Source organism: Schistocerca americana, chromosome 3, assembly GCF_021461395.2.
Source record: "Schistocerca americana isolate TAMUIC-IGC-003095 chromosome 3, iqSchAmer2.1, whole genome shotgun sequence".
NCBI lineage: Eukaryota > Metazoa > Arthropoda > Insecta > Orthoptera > Acrididae > Schistocerca > Schistocerca americana.
The window spans coordinates 123,569,464-123,588,075 of record NC_060121.1 but is presented as its reverse complement, the minus strand read 5'-3'; the positions used below and the strand labels follow the sequence as shown (position 1 = coordinate 123,588,075).

Sequence of the window (18,612 nt, the reverse complement as noted above, 5' to 3'; positions counted from 1 at the left end):
ACAACCACTTTAATAAAGAAACCAAAAAAATCATTCCAAGACATTTGGAGTATTTAACACTATAGCTATGAAGGGTGTTTTGGGATAACAGGAAAATAAAAAATTTAGTACAATAGAGTTGTACCTATGGACATGAGTCACAACAATATCCCAACTGAAAAGATATCTAAAGAATAAATATTAAACAGAAATTTTAGAGAAAAGGATACTGATTAGTATGATACAAAAGAGAAAAAAACTAAATTGGGCACATTCATAATAACATCTTTAAAAAAAAGCCTTAGAAGGAAAAATTTGGGGGGAAAAAAATTCCAAAGGCAGACCCAGGACATCCTATGTAGTGTTACCAGTGGAATGAACTGCAATAGCTACAACCAAATGGTAAATATTGCTACATCAACAAGTCAAAATATTAAACTATACTGCACAAGATAAAGGATCGACACACACTTCTATCCATTTCATAATAGATCCATAATTTTAAAAAAGTGCTAGTAATGAGACACTAATCAGGACTTCACAATTACTATACTTTTACACTATTCACTCCATTAATGGCAACTATGTTAATAAGCACAAAACATTTTATACTTAACAATATTCAGAAACCTAATCTTCAAAAGCTATTCCTTTCTGTTATTTTAAAATTATGTTGTCCTGCTTTTCAAATTGATATCCAGGTACTGATATTCAAATTCCTTGAAATATGGAGAAAATCAAAGAGGGCCAATCCTTAATGTCTCCTTGTAAGATTCTTTATTCACATTAACTGGCTTTTCAAACTCACAACCGAACAGTTACCACCACAACCTAGAACACGGGTTATGCTACAGATCAATCTTGTCTCCACACTCTGCATTCCATAAAATAACATACAGGATGACAAAAATGGAAAATATTTATAACACTAGTGTGGAGTGAACCTTTGTTACCAAACAGAGCAACAGGCTACATCACAGAAAATACTCGAAACTGTGATTTCAATAGACCAGTCTATTTCTGCAACATATCTGTGCACTTGTATCTCCCACATGCTCTGTCCCGAGTACTTCACTGTGTGCTTGAATGCAACACAAAATGGTGCTCATGATAAAGCAGCCTGTGTTCACTGCCCAGTGTTACATGAAGCACACGTCTGTTTGCCCAAGAGTTTAAAACTGGACATGGTTTGGTAAAACATCCAGCAAATCATACAATGCAAAACTTAGTAGTAAAATGGCTGTAACTATCTAAAAAAAAGAGTGAATATCAGAAAACGCTGCCCGAGTGAAGAAAAGCCTGGAACAAATTCCAATGTAATCTCAAGGCCATTCATCTGTGCAGAAGGGAATTAAAATACTGCCACATCAAAGCATTATAGAAAAAAGGTCCTGCATCTGTACCCTTATAAATTTACTGCTGAGCATGAGCATCCAGGCCAACTTTTGCATGTTGAGTTCACATCATATTGGCCTCTCTTAACCAAGAAGGGCAGATTGAAAAATGATTTTGTGGCAATTGACTGGGTCATAAGGGGCTAAAATGTTTTCTGAAAAAAAAAAATAAAGAACTATCGGAGTAAGTGAAAATTTAAAGAGGGTACAGGCAGAAGTTATCTGTTAAACAGTGAATGGTTATTTTAAGAACCTTGAAGTGTACTTTAACACTGCTCCTCTCTCCAAAATTACAAACTATGATGAGACCAACTTTTGTGATGATCCTGGACAAGTGAAAGTACAAGAGATGTTCCAAAAGTAAGTTTTGTCATTGTTTTTGAAAGAGAAGGTGCTACATCCACTGATACAAATAAATGCTATATGAACCCACATCCACTGCTGGTTTAATGACATAAGTGGCACTGACAGAGGAAGTATAATGCATGCACAGGGAGTGCTGAAGAGGAGAGAGTAGCAGCCGACCGGCAACATGGTCACCAATGGAAGTGTGTGCTGTTATCTGATGTAAATGGGCATGAGAACCCAGTGTGTGTCAACTATGAACGCCTGCAAAGTGTGTATGATGAACAGGTCATGTATCATCAAATGCTGGGGTTGCATGTTCAGAGAAGCAAGGCACAGTGTAGATGATGAATGAAGTGGGTGTCCCAAAATTTCCATGAATGAAAATAATGTGCTGTGATGGAAAAGGCTGTGCAAAAATTTCTTGCATCGCAGGGCACAGATGTTTACCAGAGGGTTTCTTTGAACTGATTGTACACAACAACAAATATCACTATGTCGAAAAATGTGCACGAGACCGTGCTGCCTTTTTTTTGCCGTAAAGTTTCTGTGTGAAAAACTATGATGAAACTTACTTTTGGAATGTCCCTCGTAATAGTGAAGCAAGGTGCAAGATGTCCTGAAAGGATTGCGATTAGTTCTAAACTAAGTATTAGGGTAATGACAGCAGTGGCTGCAGATGGCACAGTCCTCCCATCTTACACAATTTTCAGGGCAAAATACCTCTATGCTATTTGGATTTCAGGTGCAGGTAATAACAGGGACCAACGTGGTTGGTTTGACCAAAAATGTTTGAATTGTGCTTTATTCAATTTGTCTTCATTATGCCAGCACTTTGATCAAAGTGATTATAGGTGACAATCTTCCGAGTCATACATCACTTAACATGATTAAGCTGTGCCAGGAACATGATATTCAATTTATGCTTCTACTACCTTACTCTACTCTCTTGTATCAACCCCATGTGTGGTCTTTCTTAGGCCTCTAAAACCTGCTTGGAGAAACGTGGTAGATTATTAGAAAAAGAAGAATAGGGGGTGGGAGGAAAATCAGAATCTCTTACATTGTTGGAAAGAATCTTTGAAAAGATAGCTATCACTAAATTGAATGTTGCATCTGGGTTTGGAACAGCAAGAATTTTTCTTTTCTGCCACAATAAAGTCATTTCATAGATTTAGTAAGAAACAGATACACAAGACATCAATTCACCATAAGTTTCTTGGACAGCAGCCTTCAAAATGCAATTGAAACAGGTTCACTCTAGTGAAACAAAAGGAATGCTGCAATAAGCAAAGCACTTGGCATTAATTGCAGGAAAATGTATAGTTGTCATGGACTTCAATGAATTTGATTGTGACAATGCTGAAAGCAGATAGTCCCAATCTTGTGATTCTGATTCTACATCCAGAGCACCTACCAGTTATGAACAGCCTAAGTCAAATGAAACTGAAGATATAGACAAGGAGAACGATAAAGATGTTCAAGAATTCAACTAAAATTATTTCGCTATAGTGAAGTTTCCTATGAAAAGTAGGTTCAGTTTTTTATTGGTAAAATTGAAAACATCTCCAATGACACCTATGAAATGAAATTTATAAGAAAGCATGTTATTGATGGTAATGTTTATCTTTATTTAAACTGAAAATGCATCTGAGGTAGAAAGAGCCCAAATTACTAAGCAAAATTGCGCCAGGACATAAAAGGTGGATTAAAAATATATTTGAAGGGATATATGATTATGATACTGAGTAAAAATAAGCAATGGAAACTCCTGGCAGGAATTGCTGATACTGAATAAATATCTTTCATGTTCATAGTGTCACAGAATTACTGAAATTGAAATGTATTTTTCAACTTTCCTGAACACAGTTGTTTACCCAGCATCTTGGGCCGCAATGCCATTCCAGCCCGAAATGTGGGAGGTTGGCAGTTTTGTGTGTGTGTGTGTGTGTGTGTGTGTGTGTGTGTGTGTGTGTGTGTGTGTGTGTGTGTGCACGCAACATCACATTAGAAAGAAATTTACTACAAACTACTTAGTTATCAGTCCCTCTATTCACAGGAAAATGACAAAAATATATGAAATGAGAAGAGGGGTACTGTCAGCCCCAAGATCTATGACCACATCATCATGGTTGATGATGTACATAACAATAGTTTTAGCCAGATAGTTAAAAGTGAGATAAAAAACCCAGGCCATTAAAACTGTAGCTTGACACTGAAGGATACACCAAGATGGGTTGTCACAGACAGTACAACTAAAATTGGGCAAGAGACTAAATTGTGTTGAGAAAATGCAGACACTATGGGCTACAGAGCTAATTAGCTTAAACTGTTACATAAATAAAATACACACATAAAAATTTAAAAACGCATGACAGTGCCATCCCTTAAACCAAACATAAAGATGCATTCAATTTTGTTGTAAAATTCCCTTCCATCAGGAAATGTAAGACTGTGATGGATCAGTTATAACAAGCTCAGTACTGATTTCGCTACCAACCCATAGCTAAGGCATCAGTAGTCCAATCAGGATAAAATATTGAATTGAAATTTGAGGGTCATTCCCAACTCCAGGATGGGAAAAAAATATATCCTCCCATCACTGGTAGGGAAACTCTCCTCCTCATCAAATAAGACTGCAAAAACCGAGGATGCATTTTATGCTGTTATTACTAAGGGTTTAAGTGGCACATGCTCACTGAAAGGGTCAGATCAAATCAGCAAGCAATCTCCTCCAAATGCCCTCTCGGTGTTAATACAATTTGTACAGTAGGATTTGTAGTTTTTAGTAATAGGTAGTTGGGGTTCTGAGAACACTCTTGAAGTGCCACACCAGCTGCAGAGTACATAGCCACTAATTGACAGAGTTCAGCCAGGTGACAGTGGTAACCATTTCATTTACATAGGTAACCATTATATTTACATTGAGGAAGCATCAGAAAGATTGGGGTCTGAGAAAGCAGCAAATTGGAAACAGGCATAATGAATTACTTTGCTGCTGAGTCGTGCTCCACATGAATGTGTGGTTTTTCATTGGTGTTCATAGCCTCCATCTTGCGGGGACGGGTGGTAGTTTTATCGACTGGAACAGCAGAATTCAGTTTAATTTTCAATTTAGCCTTGTCCCTATAATGGTTTGTGAGGATTTTCCTATCCTGACTTCTGGGTCAGAAGAGAATTGTTCTTTCCTATGACCCATAGTCTGTGGCTTGTCAGCCACTAGTTGGTGTAGACTGCTCATCTGTTTTGTCCTGGGAGGGAGCACCTTGGCAGGTGTCCTCTTTCCTGATGATGCTGGAGGAGGACAAGGCAACTCTGGCTGCACTACTGGTGCTGTGGGTGTAAGGTTGAAAGAGCCAGTGTCCCTTCCCCCGACTTAATAACAGGTATTGACATGTAGTTAGGGAAAGAAGTTGCTCTTTCACACCTTGTCACTGTGCTAGGTGTGAATTTTGATTATTTGTGAAGTCTGATGTCATATCGATGTTTCTTACCATCTTTATAAGAAAGGTGGTCAAGTGTTTTATATTCCTGGATTTTCTTCTCCCTCCTGAAAACTGAAAATGTTGGCGAATTAGGGGGATGGCACTCAAGGCAGTCTACACATGTAGGGTGTAGTTCACAAGAGCTGCCCCCATGTGTCTGGCCACACAACCAACCAATAGCCTCATTATTAAGCCAGAGGACACGTGTCCAAACATCTGGCACCAAAAATATCTTTTGGGATAAAAGCAGGGCTTGACAATTACACCTTTAAACAATGACCTTAACTTTTTCAGATAAAAAAATTCGATCCAAGGCTAGGGTGATAGCTCCAGCGTCCACCCTATTATCCTTAGGTCCCTCTACAGATGAACAAAATGGATTGGGTTGTTTGGGGAAGGAGACCAGACAGCGAGGTCATCGGTCTCATCGGATTAGGGAAGGGCGGGGAAGGAAGTCGGCCGTGCCCTTTGAAAGGAACCATCCCGACATTTGCCTGGAGCAATTTAGGAAAATCACGGAAAACCTAAATCAGGATGGCCGGACACGGGATTGAACTGTCGTCCTCCCGAATGTGAGTCCAGTGTCTAACTACTGCGCCACCTCGCTCACAAAATGGATTCCACACCAGTCTATGCTAACATGCAGTTATTCATTTGTTTGTAGCATTACAGCTCAATGGAAGATGAAACTTGTTGAGTGTCATGAGGAGAGATATCAGTTATGGTATATCGCTGGGCTTGTCACAGGTCTGAAGTACCCGCAATTGGTTGGCATTCAATGTTTTGATAAAAAAAAAGAGCCATTTCTCATCTTCAAACAATGAAACATCCAGTTTGGAATTTTAACAGTTATGAAAAGAATATAGTTGTTCACTGTAAAGATGACATGGTGCATTGCAGACAGGCTCAAGGAAAAGACTGTTGCACACTAAAATTTTGATCAAAGCCTTTTCAGGAAAGAAAGGAGAGAAAACACACACTGTAAGTGTTGCACTGAACGCAGCAATTTAGAGTGGGACAGGGAAGAGGAAGGGAGAGCACAGTATGGGTGGAGGGGAGAGAAATGTGCTGTCTGGGCCGCAACATGCAAGGACTAGAAGATCCCAGGACAAGGCTCCCGGTAGGCTGTGGGGCAAGAGGAAGGTGAACACAGAGCACGAAAGGAGAGAAGCATAGACAGGAAAAGAATGGTGGGTGCATTCACAAAGAGCGAGCACAGTGAGGGTTCGAGAACTGAACTGCGAGGAGGTTATAGGACACAGGTGGTGGAAACTGTTGGGCAGTGGGTGTGGGGACAGTAGGTAACCGTAGGTCGAGGCCAGGATAATTTCGGAAGTACAGAATATGTTGTAAGTATAACTCCTACCTGTGTAGTTCAGAAAAACTGGTGGTGGAGGGGTAGATACAGATGGCCCAAGTTGTGAAGCAGCTATAATAATCAAGCATGAGCAAGTGACATTTTTCCTGGACCCAGTGCACTAAGGGATAAGCAGTGTACAGTGCACAGAGACTTTGGAGGGCACTGAGAGTCTGAGCAGAGGGCACAATTGGGAAGGCTGTGTCACTGGATGTACTCCGCGGCCTGATACAAGGTGAAAAGCTCAGCCATAAATACTGAGGAATGTGCAGAAGCCAATATCGAAAGATACGGGTGCCAATGACGAAGGCACGCCTGACCCCATGGTCAGTCCGAGAGAAAAAAGTGTATACAAAGGCACTATCGCAAAGTTCCATGCGGAGGTCGTGAAACTGAAGGCGATAGACCGAGGCTGGAGTAGTGTGCTTAGGAAGTGAATGAAGGTGAAGGGTAACATGGGCCACTTCACGAAGCCAAGGTGGTGAAGGGTTCACACCCACTGGAAAGGTTGCAGGTAGCATGAAGTTAAGCCAACGTAGCAGGTGGCGAAAGTGGACTCCAGGAGGTAGCAGAAGAGGGACGAGCCCCATACCAGCGATCAAAGGAATCATCAAAGGAGCCGGCATAGTAGGGGTGGCCACGCATGGCAGACAAACGGTATGCATACCTGCTGAGGAGAAAGTCACGGCGGTAGGACAGTGGTGGTTCAGCAGCTTCAGCATACAGACTCTCAACTGGGCTGGTGTAAAAGGTGCCCGTGGCCAAACGGATGCCATTATGATGGAGAGTGTTGAGACTGCTTAAAAGGGATAGGCATACAGATGCATAAACAAAGCAGCCATAGTCGAGTTTCCAATGGACAAGGTTGGTTGGTTGGTTTTGGGGTTTGATGGGGGCTAAACATCGAGGTCATCAGTCCCCTGTTCCAAACAGACATACTTGTAAAAGGCCTATACAGTAAAAGCGTAACCTCTGCACCCAGAGGGAGGGAACACCAAGGGGTACAGAACTAAAATGAACACCACAATAATACAAAATAGAGGACACTTAAAAGGAGCAGAGCAAATAGTTGACTAGAGTAAAACAGACTACAGTAGTTGATGGATCAGGTAAAAGGTCAACCACTCAACTACAAACGAAGAACCTCCAGCTGGAAAGCGTAGATAGAGGTCCCAACACAACTTGTCGCCATAAAAGACACTATTTTGGTATCCACGTCACAATTAAAAGTCGCTGGAGTGAGTGATAAAACCCAGCTGCACGGATAAAACGTAAAACTGAGTCAGCTACAGAGGCATCGTCACCTAGAATTAAAGGAAGGGCAGCTGGTAAATTAAAGGACTGCTGCAAGGGGGCTAAAAGGGGGCAGTCCATCAGACGACCACTGTCAGTCCTGCATCACAGCAACACTTGGGCGGGTTCTCACAGCGAAGGAGATAGCTGTGGGTCAACCGCGTATGTCCAATTCGGAGACGGCAGAGAAAAACTGAGTCCCTACGCGTTCTCCTCAAGGATAAGTTCCATACGGCCGTGGACGACTTTACCTTGCAGAGCTTTTTTGGCATGTTCAAGACAGACCATTCAGAGCTCCAGACATCGTGGACCTTGCAATGTAGGGTTGACCGGAGGTCTCTTTCCATGAGACCAAGCTCCAGGGGTGGCGAAGTGGTGGCCTGCTTGGCCAACCGATCGACACGTTCAGTTTCCTGGAATGCCGATGTGGCCCGGGGTCCACACAAATGTCGCTGAATGACCACACTCAGCGAGAGCAAAAACAGCATCTTGAATACCGCACACCAAAGGGTCCCCACAAAAACACTGGTCGAGTGCTTGCAATCCACTCAGAGTCACTGCATATGACAAATGACTCCCCAGGGCAGGAGGAAAGGTGAGCGAGTGCATGATAAAGAGCAACCAGCTCCGCAGTGAAAACATTGCTCCCACAAGGCAGGGAATGCTGCTCCATGTAGTCGCCGTGGATGAAAGCAAACCCAGTGCATCCATCGACCACAGAACCATCAGTGTAGGCTACATCTGCATCGCAAAACGAGGCAAGAAGAGCCAGGAATTGTTGACAAAGAATGGCAGGTGGAATGGAGGACTTGGAGTCGCAGGACAAATCCAAGCAAAGCTGCAAGCAAGGGAGGGACCAAGGAGGGGTAGAAGAAGAGGGCCCAAAGGATGGAGGAAGGGGAAAGGACTCCGAGTGACGAGAGAAGGGAACAAACGCGGACCGCGATCAGGAGACCCGACCTAGGCTGCCATCGCGGGGAGGGGAGTGCACAAGATGGAAAGAGGAACCTGCGGTTTGGGTGGTCGGGCGAGGCTTGGACGAGGGCGATGTATGACGCAAGCAACTATTGTTGACGGAATCATAGGGGAGGGATTCCAGCTTCTACAAGAAGGCTACACATCGGACTAGTGCGGAAGGCACCTGCCGCCAGTCTGACGCCACAATGGAAAATCGAGTCAAGGATCTGCAATGTTGAAGGTGCGGCTGAGTCATATGCCATGCTCCCGTAGTCGAGATGGGATTGGACTAAGGCCTTATAGAGCTGTAGGAGGGTTGTTCGAGCAGCCCCCCAAACGGTGCGGCTGAGGCAGCGCAGGATGTTGAGGTGCCGCCAGCACCATCGTTTAAGCTCGCGAAGATGACGTGTCCGAGTGAGCTGAGCATCAAACAGCATGCCAAGAAAGTGATGCGTCTCCTCAATACAAAGGAGTTCATTGGCAAGGTAGAGCTCTGGATGAAGGTGGACGTTCAACGACGACAGAAATGCATCACTCGGGTCTTACAGGCTGAGAACTGAAAACCATGAGTGGATGCCCAAAAATGTGCCTTACGGATAGCTCCCTGCAGCCGCCGTTCAGCGACACTGATGCTTGGGGAACTGTAATAAGGACAAAAGTCATCGGCATATAGAGAGGAACAGACCGATGAGCCCACCGCAGCCGCAAGACCATTAATCGCCACCACAAAGAGGGGAACACTGAGAACCGAGCCCTGCAGGACACCGTTCTGAATATGAGCAGAGCTAAAATAAGTGCCAACTCTAATCTGAAAGGAGCGATTGGAGAGAAAATTCCGTAGAAAAATCGGAAGTGGACCCCATAAGCCCCATTCGTGCAGTGTAGCAAGGATATGATGGCGCCAGGTGGTATCGTACGCCTTCCCAAGATCAAAGAAAACAGCAACTAGATGTTCTCGCCAAGTAAAAGCTGCACGAATAGCCGACTCTAGCGAGACTAAATTGTCGATTGCAGAGCGGCCCTGACGGAAGTTCCCCCTGTTGCTGGGCCAGGAGGCCCCGAGCTTCGAGGATCCACATGAACCGCCGACTCACCATCCGTTCCAGGAGTTTGCACATAACATTGGTAAGGCTGATAGGGCGATAGCTCTCAACCACCAGTGGATCTGCACCAGGTTTCAGAACCGGGATGGTAATGCTATCCTACCAACGAGTTGAGAAAAACGCCCTCCGTCCAATGGACCGGTACAAATGGAGGAGGGTGGTTCGATCGGCACCCCAGGAAGTAGCACTGAGGACATGTAGGACATTGAGGGACCGCATACAGCAGGCTGCCAGGTAAGAGACACAGGAGGACCAAGAGAATTTCCTATCAAGCAGGAGCCCCATAAATTTCCTAGTGTCAATGAATGGAAGAGCAACAGGCCCTAGATGGAGAGATGGTGGGAGAAATCATTTGCGCCACTAGAAATTCATACGATGCTCAGGACAGAACCCTGAGGCACACCATTTTCCTGGATAAAGTTGTCCCACAAGGCAGAACCAACACACACCTTGAAAACCCGGTCTTGTAAAAATGCTTGAAGAAAAGAGGGCAGGCACCCATGGAAGCCTCACGTGTAAAGAGCACAGAGGACACCAGTTCTCTAGCAGGTGTCCTAGGCCTTCTCCAAATCAAAAAACACGGGCACAATCTGGGATTTCTGCAGGAAACCATTCACGACACGGGAGGACAAAGTAACAAGATGGTCAACTGCAGAACGCCGCACTCGAAATCCACACTGTGCATTCATTAATATATGGCGAGACAAGCCACCACAACAGCTGGGCATGAAACATATGTTCCATCACCTCGCAAACACAGCTGGTAAGAGAGATGGGGCGGTAGCTCAAAGGAATGTTTTTGTCCTTACCGGGTTTAGGCAAGGGTATGACAGTGGCTTCACGCCAGTCACCAGGAAATGTGCCCACAGTCCAGATGCGGTTAAACATATTAAGCAGAAAGTGCTTGCCTGCAAGATAGAGGTGCTGCAACATCTGAATGTGGATGGCACCTGGTCTTGGAGAGGAGGATTGGGATGAACTGAGAGCATGATCTAGCTCCCTCATAGTAAAGATGGCATTGTAGCACTCACGATTCTGAGAAGAGAAGGGTATCGCCCGAGCCTCTTCCACTCATTTCCGATGGAGGAAGGCAGGGTGATGGTGGGAAGAGCTCGGAACCTCCACAAAATGGCGACCCAAGGTGTTGGAGAACGCAATAGGGTCCACGATGACATAGTCAGCTACTGTCAGGCTGGAAATTGGGGAATGTATCTTGGTTCCAGAGAGCTGTCGAGGGTTGGCCCACACAACAGAGGAAGCTGTGGAACTGTTAAAACAATTAGTGAATGAAATCCAGCTAGCTCTTTTGCTATCCCGAAGAACTCTACGACACTTTGCACGCATCTGTTTATAATGAATGCAGTTTTCCAGTGTAGGACAGCGGTTAAAAACATGGAGAGCACATCGCACGTGAATTGAGTCGCGGCATGCCTCAGTCCACCAAGGAACTGGGACACGATGTGGTAAAGAGGAAGTGCGAGGAACGGAATGTTCTGCAGCAGTAAGAATAACATTTGTGAGATAGTCCACCTGGTCATCACAACTGGGGAAATCTTTTTCTTTGAGGGTTACCACGGAGGAGTAAAGCTGCCAGTCAACGTTACTAAGCTGCCATTTGGGCATGCCTGCAGATGGGGTAGGAGTCAGCAGACAGAGAGCACACAGGGAAATGGTCGCTCAAGTAGGCATCAGACAGAACTGACCACTCAAGACGATGGGCAAGCCGGGCAGTGCAAAAGGATAGGTGTGCGAGGAGTCAAAAAGGAAAGTGGGGGCTCCAGTGTTAAGGCAGAAGAGGTAAGTTGGTTAAGGAGGTCAGCCAAGAGGGCACCTCTCTTGATAGGTCCTGGGAGAACCCCAAAGGGGATGATGCACATTAAAGTCACCGAGTAGCAGAAACAGAGGTTGGGGGAGGGGGGGGGGGGGGTAGCTGCCCAATAAGCTGAAGGAAGTCTGCCCTGGTGGCAGCGGATGATGGAGGGGCAGAAATGGTACAGAGCAAAAAAGTCAGGCAAGGAATGAAAAGGCGAACTGCAACAGCAATGAGATGGGTAGTCAGGGAGTTGGGCTCAGCGGCCGCCGAGTGACAGCTGGTGTAGAGTAGCTGCTATAAGGCACAGAAGCAGGTGGATCCTGCTACATGGGGTCCACAGAAGCATCGGCATGCTTGTGCGGTCAATCTGTGGAGTCCAACGCTAAAAAACGATTGGTGGTGCACACCAGCGAGACAGAGGCCAGCCGGGCTAAGGGACCACGTGGCAACACCATCAAGTAGGATCTTTGAGTTGGAGAAGGAGAAGACTGTTTGTCTTTAGCGGACTTCTTCGAGCCCTTCTGGTTAGAGGAAGACTTGGGTGTTGTTTGGCTGGAGGGATGGAGGATGTCTTCTTGCGAGTACTCCTCCTGTCCTTTCCTGCCTGCTGGTTGTGTATTCTGTGGCTTCGCCTCTTGAGGCGAGAGTTACAGTTTGTTGCACAGTGGGACGGGGATGCTACCTTGACAATGGGTGATTTCACAACCTCAGCCAAATTTGAGGTTGCATGTCTGCGTGGCCATGTCCTTCATGGAGCTCAGGGCAACAAGACCAGAACTATAGGTGCCAGATGGGAGAACACCTGCTGACAAAGGCTCCACCACTGTTGTTTTAAACCGCAAGGATTACGTGGCAGAAGGACTCCGTCAGCTGTCAGATACTTCCACTTACAAACCTTGCCACAGTGACCCCATTCCAGTAATCCAGAAAGATCTCCAGTCACTACTCAAATCCTTACGCCTATATCCCAGAACCTCTCCCCAGAGTACATCTCTACTTACCCCTAACACTCCCCGCACTCCCACCTTCTACATGCTTCCTGAAGTCCATAAACCCAACCACCCAGGATGCCCCATTGTGGCCTGTTACTGTGCCCCCACTGAGAGAATCTCTGCTCTCATAGACCAACACCTTCAACCTATTACGCAGAACCTATCCTCCTATATAAAAGATACCAACCATTTCTCAACCAACTCCCCACAGTTCCTGTCCCTTTACCACATGGTGCCCTGCTCGGCACTATTGATGCCACCTCCCTCTACACTAACATTCCTAATGCCCATGGCCTTACTGCTGTCGAACACTACCTTTCCAGATGCCCTATGGATTCCAAACCAACAACCTCCTTCCTGGTCTCCATGACCAACTATATCCTCACCCACAATTACTTCTCCTTTGAGGGCATTACCTACAAACAAATCCATGGTACAGCTATGGGCACCTGCATTGCATCATCCTATGCTAACCTATTCATGGGCCATGTAGAGGAATCGTTCCTAAAAACCCAGAATCCTAAACCCCTCACCTGGTTCAGATCCATTGGCGACACCTTTGCTATCTGGATTGAAGGTGAGGACACCTTATTCACATTCCTCCAGAACCTCAACAACTTCTCCCCCATTTGCTTCACCTGATCCTACCCACACCAAGAAGCCACCTTCCTAGACGTTGACTTTCACCTCAGATGGCTACATCAGTGCCTCCGTCCATATCAAACCTACTAACCACCAGCAATACCTCCACTTTGACAGCTGCCACCCATTCCATACCAAGAAGTCCCTTCCATACAGCCTAGCCACCCATGGTCGTCACATCTGCAGTGACGAGCAGTCCCTCTCAAAATATACCAGGGGTCTCACTGAAGCCTTCACTGACTATTATCCTCCCATCCTTGTACAAAAACAAATCTACCGTGCCTTATCTTTCCAGTCTCCCACCACCTCCCAGAGTCCCACAGTCCGGCCACAGAGGAGCATTCCCCTCGTAACTCAGTACCATCCAGGACTGGAGCAACTGAATTACATTCTCTGCCAGGGTTTCGATTACCTCTCGTCATGCACTGAGATGAGAAATGTCCTGCCCACTATCCTTCCCACCCCTCCTACCATGGTATTCTACCGTCCACCGAACCTACACAATATACTCGTCCATCCTTACACAATCGTTGCTCCCAATCCCTTACCTCATGGCTCATACCCCTGTAATAGACCTAGATGCAAGACCTGTCCTATACATCCCCCTACCACCACCTACTCCAGTCCGGTCACTAACATCACCTATCCCATCAAAGGCAGGGCTACCTGTGAAGCCAGTCATGTGATTTACAAGCTAAGCTGCAACCTCTGTGTTGCACTCTATGTAGGCATGACAACCAACAAGCTGTCTGTCCGCATGAACGGCCACCGACAAACTGTGGCCAAGAAACAAGTGGACCACCCTGTTGCTGATCACGCTGCCAAACATGATATCCCTCATATTAATGGCTGCTTTACAGCCTGTGCCATATGGATCCTTCCCACCAACACCAGCTTTTCTGAATTGCGCAGGTGGGAACTTTCCCTGCAATACATCCTACATTCCCGTAACCCTCCTGGCCTCACCCTACGTTAGTCACTGTCCTCGCCCATCCAGCCCCCTCCCTGTTCCCATTCCAGCACTACACAGCCGTCGTTTCACTGCCACACCCAATCTTTTAATATCTCTTATTTCTTTCCTTTCCACTACTTACCCCCTCCCCCCTCTGCACCTTTTCTCCTGCCCTCTATCTAAACTGCAACACTTGACTGTCCACCACTCCCACCATACTGTCCCTTCCCCTCCCCACCCTCCTCCTTACCCCCACCCTGTCACCACTCCCATCATGCACTGGTGCTGCAGTTCGCAGTGTGGTCTCAGGTCTCTGCAAGTTGCATTTGTGTGTGTGTGTGTGTGTGTGTGTGTGTGTGTGTGTGTGTGGGCGCGCGCGCGTCTACTGCTGACAAAGGCGTTAATGGCCGCAAGTTTTAATTGTGTGAATCTTTTTATTGTGCCTATCACGACACAGCATCTCTGCTATATGGTGTGTAGCAACTTTCCTTCTCTGGTATTGTTTCTCTGCACCATTGTTATACTCTGTACTGGAACAGACTGCTGCCTATCCTGGTTTACAGAGTGAGCACTTAAGACTATTTTACGAAAACTGTTACACAGCATTAATGAATTCACGGGCTCTTCTGTATCCTAAGAGACTATCTTTCACTATGGATTAATGTAAGCACAGTAGGTAGGCGGGTAGGAGTTTAACGTCCTTCAACAGAATGATTGGAAACAGTGCCAGATCAATGGGACAAGAAAAGTGCAGAAAATCTACTATGACCGTCTGAAACAACTGTCATATAATTTGCCTGGAGTGACAGGACTTTTACTTTTTTAAATTACCATGTATATTGGAGCTGCAAGTCACTTAAACAGTATCCTTAGAGATTTCAACTTCTTACCAAGTTATCACCTGATGATCTGTATAAAAGGAAGGGGGATGCTAAAATATTAGAATACTAAATTAGAAATAAAGCAACTTCTATAGTGAACTGTGCATGCTTCCTAAATACATTAATAATATAGTTGTGTATAATAGTTCAGTTGATCTGAGTTTCCTAGCATTTTACTATACTCTTTCCCTCCCCCCTTTTTTAAACAGACTGTGTGATGATAACTTTGTAATAAGTCAATACTGTTTGAGTGACCTGAGACTTAAATACACAATAAATTTTACGGGATGGTCACTGTGTTTGCATAGTGCAATATGTCTAGTCTGTGCAAGAAGTTCATTTCTTACTGTGATACCATACTTCTAATGGAGAAAAAAATCCAGTCTACCTCTGTTGTTGTGCATATGTATCATACAGTTCACTGCCACTGACTTGTAAATGATGGAGTTTTCACAAGTATATAATAATGACATGAAACACTTCAGTGTCTGGACATCATATAAGACGAGTATTAAATGATAAACCTAAACATGCCAGTGGTCTTGCTGAAGCCATGTCATGACCCACAAGTGGTAAGGTTGAACAATATTGAAAAAACAAAAAAGGAAAAGTTTCTACTCCAACAGCTTTAAAATACATGAGTACATGACAATTTCACCAAACACATGAAAAACAGACAGAGGAAGCGAATAACAGTCAAATAAACTTGTTTAACAATACTAACTGTTGAGGACACCATGTTGTCTTCTTTGACAAATGGAAAATGTAAGGAAATTAAACATAAAAGCTTAACATGGTATTTGGAATAATATCTGTTTCTATTATTTTGAAAGAAAAGCCTCATTATAGCTGCTAAGATCCACACTCCCGTTAAAGGAACTTTATAGGATTACCTGTGCATAGGCCTAAATTGTTATTCTCAATTGAAAATCATTAAGGAAAAAAGCCAGAGCTTAACTAACACTTCACTTCTACGTGGACTGCTCTCAGATCAAGCCTGTAGAACACACAAAGGTACAGCTGTACTACTCTTACTAAAATTTTACCTACAGCCTTTTTGATCATGTAATGTGGTAAAAATATTTTGACTGTTGAAATTCCTCAGAACACACACAACTGGAGCATTTCCATGCAAGTTTAGAAATGAAGTCTCCATACTATAATTAATGTGGACTTGATGCTGATAAGTTAGCTTGTATCCTGGATTTAAACAAGGAAAGTGCATCAGTAAACAATGGGTGCTGATTTTTGGGTGTTCACCTGGGTACAGCATTAGACCTGACTGTTACATAACATCTTGCCTCCACTGGAGAAGCTACAGGAAAGGACACATTTACAGCAATTTCTTGAATCTCATTTTAAAACATTTTGTTTCACCATGCACTGTCTGTTATATAATAATACAATAAATATGCCTGTTCTTGATACTGACCACGTCAAGTTTGTTTAGCCACTGGTTAACCAGATGAAGTCATTTCATTAACATCAATTTTTTCCTGCCTATTTTCTTTTTTTAAAATATAAGATTTCTCAGCATTATGGTGGTTTATTTACATGTTATAGAAATCCACTGCATGTTGGGTACTGCCAAATACAGAGTTCTTGTTCTTGGGAGAAAATTAGGCGACATTGTTCTTTAGGTAATACATACAGCGTATAACACACGGGAGAACTGTTATGCATGTAAAATTTTTGGCCCAAGATAATTAGTCATTTTGTTTTAGGCAATGTGTACGGTACAATTTAACTAAGCATTTGAGCCTAAATTTAATTTTAAGCTTCTGTTCTTAATAGGACTTATCTGATACACAATACTTTGGCAAAATAGTTGTTATGAATGTGAGAACTCATCATGTAAGGAATGGCAAAGTGCTACATGGCAATGGTGAGTATGAGAGAAATGTAACAATCTCTGATCAACCATAGATAAGAGAATTGTAATGCATTAGAAGCTCCAAGTGTATCCACAATATAGGGCAGAAACATTTAGCGCTGTGACTTGTTAATTTGTAATTAATCAATAATGATACGCAGTGGAATAAATAGTTCCTCATCAACTAGTTCCAGAGCAAGTGGGACAGTGAAATCCATGGCACACACCCTACAGTAATCTTATTTGCCTATTGTGTTATGTTTAAAAAAAAAAAAACTAGCACTTTTATACCTAGCAGAATTATTTGTACAGGCAGTATATACATATACACTATGTGGATCCTGGGCAAATAATGCCTACCCCAAACCACCAAAAAATAATATTGATGCACATTTAACACTCCTGCAGCATTATTCGAACCGAATATTTGATAGGGTTGGCAACAAACTAATTAATAGTAGTAAGCAGTAAAAATAAAATACTTTATATATACAATGTTTTATGCTTACAGTTGCCTCGTGACAGCGCATACACTTCACTACATGTTGGTCTCTTTTTCCAGAAATGTCAATCAATGCTTGACAAACTCTGCATGTAACCATAGGCACTGCACCCTGTCCACCCTGATACGGGGGTGGCAACTCATCAGGTCCAATTGGTGAAACTGTGGCATGTTGGGCTGTTGAAAACGCAACATTTAATACAGATCGACGAGCCAAAACGTTCGGTATAAAATAAGCATAGATATATTAACTTTCAAACTGCAAATATTTACTTTATGCACTGTCAACTGATGACACATCACGTTTCGTTCAAAGGTCATGTGATACGCTATGCAAACGTCAAAATCTTTATGTTCTAATTTCATTGCATTATTAGCGAAGAGTACATGCAACTTACGCTGTACAAACCCACCATCAGTACTTGCATACGCTGAATTGCTCTCCTTCTGAATCAGCGGTTCCCTTTCTGTGTCTCCCATGTCTCTAGCTTGTGTATTATTTGATCAGCAGAACTGTCTCAACGTACCACAACAGAAGTAAAAGGCACAGGAAGCAAATGGAAACTCTCCAGATATAAAACTGGAAATCAGTTGGATTAAATGACTAGATTACGTATCCAAAAACTACATTATCGCACGGAATATGTCATCCTCCAGCAGCAAAATATTGTATCATAAAAGCCGAACTGTCAAAGATATGCAGAGTCACATGAACTTTGTCCAGTTTATTCTCCGCAATCATCTTTGGTTCTCAGTAAAATCTATGAAACCACGACAATCGAGTGCACGTACGATCGATTAATGATTCATCTTTCGTTTTGTTTATTTTTATTTTTGTTTTTTTTAAAGAAAGATGGAGAATCGGTCTAAATTACTTGCTTGTCTTAATGCCACTTCTTATGCGACTATCAAAAAGTATTATATAACTATTTTAATCACAATAGAGGGCAAAAACTACCATCATTCACTAAAAACACCAACTGACTTCATTGGCGCCAATGACAAATATGTTCTACAATCAAATCACATGATCCATGACGAGGA

At 43.7% G+C, this 18,612-nt stretch overlaps 1 protein-coding gene across 2 annotated transcripts in view; it reads right to left on the bottom strand.

Annotated features, from left to right (window-relative positions):
- LOC124605643 (type 1 phosphatidylinositol 4,5-bisphosphate 4-phosphatase) overlaps nucleotides 1-18,284 on the bottom strand; it is a 46,692-nt gene extending 28,408 nt beyond the window's left edge. The window contains exons 1-2 of one of the 2 annotated variants that reach the window (XM_047137463.1): nucleotides 17,967-18,284; nucleotides 17,576-17,745 (exon numbers count right to left, since the gene is read on the bottom strand). In XM_047137463.1, coding sequence (XP_046993419.1) covers nucleotides 17,576-17,745; nucleotides 17,967-18,048 — 252 coding nt within the window. In that variant the 5' untranslated portion in view covers nucleotides 18,049-18,284. The remainder of the gene's footprint in view (nucleotides 1-17,575; nucleotides 17,746-17,966) is intronic. The other variant, XM_047137464.1, reaches the window with a different exon arrangement.
- Between the last annotated feature and the right edge of the window lie 328 nt (nucleotides 18,285-18,612).